This window comes from Tetrao urogallus, assembly GCF_951394365.1.
Source record: "Tetrao urogallus genome assembly, chromosome: 6".
Lineage (NCBI taxonomy): Eukaryota > Metazoa > Chordata > Aves > Galliformes > Phasianidae > Tetrao > Tetrao urogallus.
Window position 1 is genome coordinate 4562912 of NC_136819.1, and position 12101 is coordinate 4575012.

Genomic DNA, 12101 nt, shown 5'->3' on the forward strand with positions numbered 1-12101 from the left:
GGGGGTCCAGAGGAGAGCCACAAAGATGATCAGGGGACTGGAGCACCTCCCTTGTGAAGACAGGCTGAGGGAGCTGGGCTTGTTCAGCCTGGAGAAGAGAAGGCTGCGGGGTGACCTCATTGCAGCCTTCAGTACCTAAAGGGAGCCTACAGACAGGAGGGGATGCCCTGTCCCTGGAGGTGTTCAGAGGAAGGTTGGATGGGGGCCTTTGGCAGTCTGGTCCAGTATTAAATGTGGAGGTTTGCAGCCCTGCCTGTGGCAGAGTGGTTGGAGCTTGATGATCCTTGAGATCCCTTCCAATCCAAGCCACTCTGTGATTTTATGAAATGTTTTTCTGCTGAATGAGTTTCCAGTCACTTACAGCACGCCCAATTTTCATGCTCTAAGTGAGGTAAATGACTTAAAACAAATGTTCCCTTCTGTCTGTTTCCTCCAAGCACGTGAAAACCACCTTCCAGTTGGGTGTTATTCAGTACTAGTGCATGCTCCTCCTGTCACATCGCTTCTGAAAGCTTCCTCTGGGTTTGCTGTCTGTAGAGGTAAGAGTGGTCCTCTGACAGTTATACCTGTCTTGTCCACTGAGAAAAGCAGAGGTCTGGGGGGAAAAAAATAAAGCTTACTGTCACTTTCATGACAAGTATTAGAAAGATCACAACTATAGGAAAGTAATTGCTGGATCTATGATGCTGGTATCCTGAAGATAAGGGTGCCCAAGGAAGGAATCAAATCAAACATTCATCTTCTGCATCAGTTTTGCGTACATTTGTAGCTGTTTGGAGCAATTGGAAATGTCAAACTTTACAGGCAGAGTTAGGGTAATGTAAAGCTTGCTGCAGTGGAATGCATGTGATAATATTAGTCAATATGTAACACATTTGCATCACTTATCATACGCACTCCATTTCCACGGACAGGCATGGGGAAGAATATTGCAGAAGGTTGCAGGAAATTAATTTTTTTACTTGACTTTTTTTTATTTTGGAGGCTGTTATTCAGAAATTAGGAGAGACAGAATGAGTCTTGAATAGCTAGAAAACAGATGGTGCTGGAGGGTTTAAAAGAACATTTTCACGTACTTCTGCAGTGCTATAACACAAGTGTGTTCACATGCAACCCACACGCAGTTGCGTGGTGAAATCCTAGATTCACTGATTCTTTTTTTTTCTTTTAATTCAAAGGTAAGAGTAAAGACAATTTCTTGTTTTTAATCATTCATTCATTGACTTATTTAAGCAGCTTCATGCTTATGCTTTTGAAATGTAAGGTTTTTTGGGCTTTTTTTCTGAAAGACTGTCTTCCATTCCCCCATTATTTGATCTTAGTACGTTTGGTTTTCCATATCTCCATCCAGAGGGAGCATTTTCCAGTTCACACTTTTTTCACCTGACCTCATAAACTCTGCTTGATTTCTTTTTCCATCCTTAACACTTGCACATCAACTCTTCTCCTGCATGTTCTACGAAACAATTGATGGGAGTCAATGCTTTAGCTAGAGATGATTAGGATTCTTTTCAGTGTCCCATATTTCAGTTAATAGGAAATAGATCTACTTTAAGGCTGGCCCCCAAGTCAAGAGATCTACTCTGAAGCTGGCCCCTTATTTGGAGGGGAAAGAGAAACTATTTCTCTCGTTGCCCTCAAAGTCAGCCAGCTGCAGTGCCTTGGATTTATACAATCTCTTCACCTTCACATGCCCTTCTAAGCATGACTACTGCATTTAATTCATTTTCCATGACATTATTTCTCCTTGTCCAAGAAATAAAAGTCTCCAATTGTCAGAAACTCACTTGCCTCTTAATGAATAAACAAGTGTGTTTACTTATTTCTGCATCTGAGTCATTTCTCACACACACAACTCTCGCCTACGCAGGATTCTTTTTCTGAACAGCAGCTAAGGTCTAGTGTTCATTAGATACTACGTGCACATTATTTCCAAGTTCTGTGAGATTGTGTCAGACAGAAACTAAAAGTAAGACAAGGCATAATTTAATCAAGAGTGACAATCCCAAATGTCCAAATCCTTGCATTACTTGTGTCAGTGTGCATATGAAGATTGAGTTTCAGCTTGTTTCAACCTTTAAGCCAATTCCTGGCTTTTTCAGGTGTATGAAAACTGGCTAAACTCCTGTTCTGTTACAGCCTAGGGCTTTTTAAATAAGGTTGGCTTCCTATGTATGTGTTCAATCTGGAGCTGAAGAAGTGGAACAGGCAATTTTGTTTATTAGTTTCAATCCACATGCACTCGTGTTTTGTGCCATTATACCAAACATATTGACTTAACCACTTGGCAAAAACAAACAGGGGGAGGGGGCTGCATTTCCACAACATAAAGGGGGAAAATTCCAATTTCCTCCCTCGACTGTTTCTTTTTGCAGAAGTGGGGATGCAATTTCATGGATTCAAAATTTTTTATTTTTTATTATTTTTTATTTTTTTGGTGGTATAATGGCATGGAAGACGTTACTGTGTCAAGAATGAACCTCTTCTAGAATCAATCTTAGGCCTAATGAAATCCTTCCATGCATTTCACCATGCAAGTGGATCTTTTTTCTTTCTTACCCCACCCTCCTCAAATCATCTTCCATGTATATCTTTGTGTGTGTATGTGTATGTCAGGTCCTGATGCCAGCTATTATGTGCAGTTCTCTTGATCTTGCTCTGCAGTTTCTCCTGCTTCTTCAAATGACTGCATGTTAGTGAAAAATCTCTATGCCAGATCCCATAATTTATGGTACAGTGCTGTAAGTCACTCTTTCAGCTTATCCTATGAGTCATTAAACTGTCATTCAGTTATTGATATAATTGATCTGAGATTTCCCTCTCCATCTTATAATAGCCTGTCTCACGTTAGTACAGTTTTCATTGTGCTCCTTGACTTACTTGTGCTTGCTTGCTTAATGGCTGTCAAAAATAACTTTTCTTCTTCCTGAAAGGGAAAGCTCTTAATTAATGCTGTCTACATAGTTTCAGTGGCTGTTTCTGAGTCACCTATCTGTTATCAGCTCAATAATCCCCACAGTCTGGGACTTCCTGTGTCTGGCCTTCCCATTCTGTCACTAGGCTGCTGTTTGTGCCACTGATAAATCCACGATTGCTGATCTTCGTTGTTACCCAGGTATGCTGTTAGACCTAGTTTTACAGAAGCATTGCTTTCAGCAATTGCTCTCACCAATTGTGAGAGTCTGCATGCTTTTTTAGCATGATCTTTGGCTGAAATATCAAATGAAAACACACGATGCTCGACACAAGCATGCCATTGTGGGACCATTGTAAACGGGTGTCATAGCCATCGTTTGCTATTTCTTTCAGGTTGCATAAGGATTTAGTCACATAATATCCTATTAATTCCGTCTTCACCCTAATCTCTGCCCTCAATTATTTTTCCTAGCTTCTTTCAGGCCTTAATAAACTCTCCAGTTTATTACAGATCAGCTTGTAAAGAGGCTACTGAACTTTTCCACGTGTGTATCCCCACTAGTAGAAAGCTCTAGGAACATACACTTTACTAAATCTTTCCAGTTAGCATTGGGTTTCTAACCAAATTATAATTGTTTGCTGTGCTGTGATTAAATGTAAATGATCTTTTAATTTCATACTGTGGTGGTGCTTGGCAGGAAGGATTTGACTCCTACATAAACAGTGAGAAAGGAGCAGCATTTAGCTCCTCCTGAGAGGGAGAGGCAGGGGATGAAAAGAAAAAGGAGTCCCAAGAGGCAAAGATGTTCTCATTTCAGGTCAGCTGTTCCTGTACTTGTTTTTTTATTTTTTTTTTATTTTAATTTTACTTTTAATTTTTTATTTTTTTATGGAAAGGAAGGTGGAAAGGTAGGGATTTTTGTTTTGTTTTGGTAGCGTAGGCGGTTGCCAAATGAACTGTTGATGGCTGGGCAATATCATCAGTCTTCAGTCTAGAAAAAAGAGAAATCACCATAGAAGTGAAATGATTGTCAGTAAAATGAGACTGAGTTAGTTGAAAGCAATCTACTTTGGATTCTCAAAGGAGAGAAATCTCACCACTGTGATTTGGTGAAGTAAAAACGTTGACGTTACTATGCAGCTTTTCATACAAAAATCTGTGAGATGAACAGGGGAATGACAGGGCTGCTTTGTAAGGAGTGAGTGTAATTAACAGAGGACATCATAGAATTTTTTAATGCCTTATCCTTAATGCTTTTTCAGAAGAGAAAAAGGAAAAAAAAGTAACTTATTTTAGCAAAAGAGTCAGGTTTAGGTTCCAGAAAAACATGGCTTGAATTACATCCTGAAGAACTGAATTCCTATTGCCTTCAGTAGGAACTGAATCAGTCACTTAATGAAAACGTTGAGTAACTGGTTTTATTCAGTTTTATTAGACTTTATTATGCTTCCCTTGAGACCTTTTGGTGCATATGGTAGTTAATCTGCTGGGAGGCCAGGAGTTTACTTACATATCGCACATGGATCATTTCAATATCAGTACTTAGTGCTGTGCAGACTGCAAGCATTATGCTCTAAGTATTGCTGGTGAGCATTTTGTCTGTGGCATCAGTTTTCAACACCTTTCCCTTTTCCACTTTCATTGTCATGTAGGGGTGGAACAATCTTCAGTCAACTTCATTTATCACAGAAAACTCCATGCGCAAGGGAGGAAACATAAACAAGGCAGTTAAATAATGTAGTACTTGTAATTGCCCCCTTTAATACACAGTATTGAAAAGAATTGATTCAACTCTGGCTTCTAACACTTCCTCGGTCAAATTGGCAAAGGCCTAAACTGGAAGAATCATTTTGAGAACTAGGAATGTAAATCATTTTTCTTGAATGTAAATGGCCTTATTGTAAAGTCTAAGTCTTCTTTAAAAGTACAGCTCTGTCTGTGACTGATAATTGATTCTCATCTCACTCACTGCTGAAGAATAAATTGTTAGTAATTAATAAACTGTTACGTTTATCTGAAGGAGTTTAGAATTAACTGTGGCAAATGGTACCAAAATACATCACCATGCCCTAAATCCTTATTCTTTTTTACTATGTGATTACTTGGGCGCCGGATCAAGGATGCTGGCCTATATATGGTGAAAGGTGGATGTTCTTATATGCATAATCTATTGCACCACTAACATTCCTTCTTCCATCTTTAACACTCTAATATACTAACACTTGGCTAGGAGAACGTATGGAAATTACTACTCATCTTGGCTTTGAAGAAAGCTTCATTTAATAGACTGTGAACTCTAAAGAGGTAAAGATAAGCCTAAAATGACTGTCTGGCTTGTAGTTGGCATCCTGAATGGAAGTCCTGTCTTCAGAGAGAGAGGTCAGTAGCCCTCTCTGGTTAGTTTTGACTGATGATACAGCCAAATTTTGGAAAACAGGAAGCAGGTACTTTCATCTGCGTATTCAGTTTCATACAACATGTTTAAGTTGCCTATTGAGTATTTACACATGCTTTTACTATTTGCTTAGACAAACTCCTCTGCTCAATCTTCAGATCTGGAACAGACTTTGTAAAAATAACTCAATGGATTACAGGAACCTTTTCTGATCTGCATCTACTGTAAGGCTTGGTCTATATTTACTGTAATGAAATTACAGTAGGAGCCTTAGAAGGCTCTACTGGTGTGAGCCTCTGTGGTTGCTTTTCCTGGAAAGTCTATCAGGATTCAGTATATCAACTGCCACTGGAAATCATTCCAGCTGGAACTACGCTGATGAAATTTTTGTATCACCTATTTAAGTCAATACTTTTTTTGTTCCCTGCCCCCTTATGTCAGTCACTCGACACGGATAAGCGTGGTGGTGTTGCTGAAGTGCCTGGGAGCTTTATTAGGTTCTACATGAAAACTGAGCTCCTTGCTCAGTGAGAAATATCACCAGGCATAAAACAATAAAGGTTATTTTTCCCCAAAATGGAGATTTAGGGATTTTGAAGAATGCCTTTATTCTGGCCTTATTTTCCACCAGAAATATTTATTACAAAATCAGAAATGTTTGCAGTTGATTTGTTTAAAAAACATAGACGTGAACTAATGAAGTTTATAGATCATTTCTAAAATACTACTGCAGTCTTTGTATATACAACATAGTGTAAGAGATGGTTTCACTAAACAGAGTGGATACCCCTTAGAGTATTTGATAACATGAAAATCAGTTTATTTTATAACTCATACAGGGTGGTTTTTAAAACCCAGCTCTAGCACAGCTAGAAATATTGTGACAAGCAATTACCATCAGCGCTTGACATCTTTATTTCAAGTTGAGTTTTTTTTTTAAAATCCTTTTTCCATCTAAGGGAGTTTCATTTCATGTGATTTAACATGTACAAATCCCTGAAAATGAAAAAGAAATGCAAACAAGCTATTTTCCATCTCACCATCATGTCTGTGGAGAGGGGAAGCACGAGCTGACTTACTGGGGCTTTAGAACAACAAAAACTCAGAGGAGGTCCCTAAATAAAACTATGTCTAATTACTGGAGCAATAGATGTCACATCCTTTCAAACTTTTAAACGTAATAGAAATCATCTAAAATAGCTTTTTGTAGTCCTATAGTAAGAGGGGACTGGATAAGAGGTGACATAATGAGGGAAGCCACAAAACAAGACAAGGGCGGGGGGGGGGGGGTGTATTCTCCATGTTTTTCAGGTAGTGACATATTACTTTATGCAATCTGATCATAGGGTAATTCAGGTTGTAAGAGACTAAGATAAATTTGTCTGCCAAAATGCACGTTGAAATGCTCTAAGGTTACTCTGGTGCAGATGACTAATTAATACCCGGAATTGGCTCCACAATTTGCACTTTTCCAGATTTGCAGAGTTGAGGTCTCAGATTCCTTAGACGTGCACTCAGGCACACATGTGAGTTCTTAAGCATCTAAAATCAACCTTATGTTCTGTCAGCCTCACCCTTTTCTCTGAGAAGACATTCATACACACCAAGTCCAATGACAAAAGGATAATGAAAGCCAATGATAATAACAGCTGCAGGGAGCTCTTTTCCTTCCACATTCTCTTGGGAATTGCTCCCATGACCCCTTTTGTCCACACCAGTGAACTCTGGGTAGGCAGTAGCAGCAACATGTGATACAAAATGGATGTTGCAGTGGTTGGAAACTTTTAAAAATAGAAATGTATCTAAATCTCACCTAACTAGCTTTTAAATCTGATGGCATTGCATGATTTTGCTCTAAATTTTATGATGAGCTCTAGAGATTAGGTTTCATAATCTCTGCCAACGATGTACTTTTAATGTCTGTAATTATGTGTCTTGCAACAATTTATTAGGAGACTGTTACACATTCTTGATGGCATTTTCATGTCGCTGAATCCTTGGGGAATTAGGCAAACGCACCGAGCAACCTGCAGATTTCTGAAAATTGATTTCCTCTTTCAAATATATTTAGAAGCATTGGTATAAGAGATCTAAGAAAGTCACTTTTGGCTAGAGAGGAGAGATCACTCTATCAGTGGTACAGTCAAATAGCAGCAAAATGCTTCCCTAATAGCATCAGCAGCATTTGCAGCAAAAAATGTTGGAATCTGAGTGTGTGTAAAGGTGTGCAGTGTGACTCTGGGGCTTACCACTGGGCTCAAAGCCTGCCAGGTGGTGGTGGTGAGATGTTCTAGCTTGCTGGGTTCACAAAGCTAAACCTTACCAACACTGGGATCTTCTTATTTCTGGCCTGCAATGCCTCTGAAGTAATTGTGAATATATATTTAGAAGCCTGTTTAATTTGTAGTTCTGAATAATTCTGAAAAAAGCCCCCCTAATTGCTAGGATACAAGAAATGAGAGTTACAGCTACAGATGACAGTGCATCACAGTGGCTTGTATTCAGTAAAACTTAATTGAAATGCATCCAATTCTTACCGTTCCCAATCTCATTAACCTCTGACCTCAGCAGTGCAAATTTCTCTTTGTGCAGCCACAGGTGTGATGAGTTGCATTATTTTGCTGAATGCCTTTGGATTTTACAATCCATAAACTCACAGTATGTAGCCTACATCATTTCTGAAGCTGGCCTAAAGTCACACTGACTGACTCCAGACCATGATTTGCTTTAGGTTGCTGAGTTTGGCTTGCAGAGCCCAGTCCTGGTTCCATTAAACAGTAGGGTTCTTTCCATTGGCTCTTACAGGACTTGGCTGGGGTTTATCACATGCAATTCCTCTGATACCCTCTTCTCTCTGAAATATTCTTAAAGAAAATTGTAATATGATTTGAAGAATAACAACATCAGGCCAGACTTTCAGTTCCTGTAAAGCAGAATGGATTTTTTTTTTCATTTCAGTAAAACTATGCTAATTTACACGAGCTTAATATCTTTACATACAACCTAATATCTCTTTAATAAGCCACAAAGCTCTCTAAACTCATTTATATGATAACCAAAACAGTTTAAACAATATTTCACATTGGAGCCAAAGTTCTATGTAATGAAACAGCTTTTTTTTTTTAACCTGACTTCTGAAGAATATTGTGGATATAATCTTTTGATTTAGTCTTAATGCATAGCAGAACAATCCATATTTTATTCCTTTGTGATGCTATTATGTGATAATGTTTTCTTAGATGTTTGCCCCTCACAAGATTCCAGTGTTTCAGCTGAAACACAGATTGTATACAGAACAGCTTCAGTGGCAGCCTTGCCTCACACACATCACAGATAATGAAGGTTCACAGCAATCTCAAACACGTTGTTAGATTTGATTTAACAGGAAGGATTTTCGCTGTTATAATTTGCTGTGGAGCAGTGGGAAAATTCATGAGTGTCATGAATTTGACATCGATAACCAATGAATAAAATGCATTATTATGCTATACAGTCTTTTCTTTCTCAGAGCTCTCATGTAATGGAAAAACTGGATGATGTGGATTATAAAATCACAGACAAAAATTTCACCTTCAGCTGAAATGTGTTAGAGTGGAAAGTGGTTTTATGTATCCATATACATGACTTATATGTAAGAGAATTCATTTATGTCTCTGTGAATCTGGAACAACTTCAGAGTTCTTCTGAATTTGTGTTGGTGTAACTGAAACCAAAATATGGCTGTAGGACTAAAATGGTGAACTTGTGGCATAGCACAGCAGAAATAACAACTGTTTAGGATGCAGAAAAATCCAGTCTCTGTAGCAGGCAAGCATTCAAGGAATTCCAATCCAATAGGAGTAAGATAGAAGATGTACCTTTAAGTGAGATTCAGGAAAGAACATGCCAGCAGCACGTTTTATTTGTCTGTGCAGCAATCCTTAAGGGAAACTGAACCAAATATACTTTTCACTAACTTTCTATTCCTAACTCTTAATCAAAAGTCCAGATTGTACCTTCTTTTGGAAAGTGAACCCCTCTCATAACATGGGGAAGCTGAAATCCAGCAGCACCTCACTTAATCCCACTGCAGTATCAGATGTAGTGGACTCAAGTTGTTTTGAAAATGCTTTTACTCCAAAAATTTTGGAGGGGGGTGGAGGGGAGGTTATTTCTCCAGATATAGTTTATAAGCATTCAAATAGGAGATAGGTGCTAAACAAAATTCTGTAAACCGTTATCTCAAGGCTTTGTCAGCATTTGAACAGCACTTTTCAATTTAACGTAAAAAACATTTGCTTCCTTTATGACTAAAGACATGACTCAAATCCCGTACTGCTGTAGGCTGATCATACAGTTTTAAATTCAAAATGAGGGCTTGAAGTTTATGTTTTATTCATGTCAAAAGCGTATTTTTGGGCTGAGGTAGGGCATTCATACGTTTTGGTTTGAAGAGTTATCTTTTTGCCTTCTATCATGTATTTTTGTTTAATGAGAGATTATTGGTTTTATTTTTCTGCTTTGTCATTTTATGCTGTGCCTACCGATCTAGATTGTTGCAAAAGGTTAATGGGTGGCATAAATCTCAGAACTGTAAATAGTATCAGCCCTCTAGTGAGCTGTGGGCATGCAGAACAACGCACACATCCATCACAGCCATAAGTCCAAATGCCATTGCCAGAAATGCGTTAAAGGCATTCGTCCAAGGGTGGTGTTTTTACAAGGTAGATCTTTAATTTCTTGTGCTGTGGCTGAATGATTCTTTGCATCTATCCTGAATAGATAAGCCAGCTTCTAGACCTATAAAATAGTATCTTCACCAACACATCTGAGGAACACCCCTGTTCCATACCTGCTTTGTTTATGCTAAACACATGAAGACCAGGATCACAGTGTCGTATGACTTGAAAAACATGTAGACATGTTTACATCAAACAGGAGAATATTTAAAGATACTATTTCACTTTCTTACCATTTCTTCTTACTCATAGTTCTGAAATTTAGATGGCAAACATTTTACTATTTCTTTTTCTGTCCTTTTATTGTAAAGCAGACTACTAACGTAAGTCTATGGATATAGAGAAAGTGCAGTTTTTTCCAGTAGGAAAAATTTCACTGACTGGCTCGCCTTGAAGACTTCTGTTTTCCTCTCTTATGTCATTTCAGATGCTGCACAACAAGCATGTGATGGTCCGTGTTGGAGGAGGATGGGAGACTTTTGCAGGTTACTTACTGAAGCACGACCCATGCCGAATGCTGCAGATCTCACGAGCAGATGGGAAAACCTCTCCAATCCAGAGCAAGTCTCCAACTCTCAGGGACATGAATCCAGACAACTATCTGGTTGTTTCTGCCCATTACAAAACCAAGAAGGAGATTAAGTGAAATAAGCTTCCCATGCGATTGGGACTCTATATACGTAGGTCCAAATTATTTTCACAAGTGTAGTAAATTTAGTTCATGCTTTAAAAGGACTTCAGAAAACTTAAGACAGACTGGAAATGGCAGCCCATTTTGAAGATCTCTGAATTGTAGAACTATTTATTTCTAGTACTGTATCTTTTATAGCAAAATACCCCTGCTAGGTTAATTACTACAGTCCTATAAGAAATAGACATATATTTTTAGCCAAATTATTATTCTTTAATACATGAATGTATACACAGAGTTACATAAAGGTGTGAATCCTGTTAATGGAAGAAATTACATAATACAAGATATTTGTATGAAAATGTTATGACATTGAATCCTTGACTGTTAGGCTAGTTGAAAAATATATCTATGCAGGTGGAAAGAAGTATTGGTGAGAATTATTTGGTAATGGCTCTTGAAATGGGAATTGACTGGTTTTTATGGGTTGGAAGATTTTTTTTTAACCAACAGAGTATAGACTCGTTGCATGCCAAACAACTTCCCAAAGTGATTACTTAAGAAAAAAAGCCCAAGAAGAAAGACCCACTAGCCTTGTACTCTTTAAAGCTAAAGACAATGCTTAGTGCTAGATGTGCATGTAGATCCTTCCTGTTCCTGACGAAGCTGCCCCATATAGAAAGAGGAGGAAGCCAAGAGGTTGCCCCTTCCTCTCCCAGACAATAGTGTTGGCTAGTACGAGCAGGATGCACAGCCAAGGGAGGGGGGTTCAGAAGATGAATCTGAGCTTTTCCTTCCCCTTATTTGTAATTCTGCTGGTCATGCCAAATATAAAATATTCATTACCCTGTCAGTTGAGTGATTCACATTCTTGTAAATCATTCACACACCTCTAAAATAGCTAAAGGCGTATTGGGGCTTAGTTCATAATTTTGGCTTCTCTTCTTTGTTTATATTTGGTAATTTATGTGCCTTATAACTTCCTTCAGAAAATCATTTTATAGGATTATTTCACTGACTTATAAATTTGAGAAGAACTTATTTCATTACAAATGAAATAAACATTTTAAAAATACACATTTTTGGTATTTGTAATCTGTACTCCTGTGCTTTGCTGCTACTGATTGGATGCCTACAGCGTAGAACTTCTCACTGACCTTGTAAGAAATGGAACAGAGAGTGTTGCAAGATATCACAGAAAATACCTGGATTTTATTGAAAAATAAATATTTTTTCTTTGCAGGAAAGAAAAGGATCAAGTTGTTCTGGAAGTTTTAAAGTGTCAGTTGGTATTCCTCTGTGTTTTTCTTTATAAGTTGAACTGGAAGGCATACAAACGCATACAATGTATACATATAAGGATGTGCTGCTGTGTTCTTTAAAGGCAAAATTTCTACTGACTAGAGCAAGATAGGATCAAGACTTTCCTCTTTCATGCTG

The 12101-nt window shown here is 38.2% G+C and overlaps 1 protein-coding gene across 1 annotated transcript in view; it reads left to right on the plus strand.

The window, feature by feature from the left end:
- Nucleotides 1–10676, plus strand: part of GAS2 (growth arrest specific 2) — a gene marked incomplete at both ends in the record, with an annotated part of 73681 nt that extends 63005 nt beyond the window's left edge. Inside the window, one exon of the mRNA XM_079537103.1 lies at nt 10458–10676. Coding sequence (XP_079393229.1) covers nt 10458–10676 — 219 coding nt within the window. The remainder of the gene's footprint in view (nt 1–10457) is intronic.
- Between the last annotated feature and the right edge of the window lie 1425 nt (nt 10677–12101).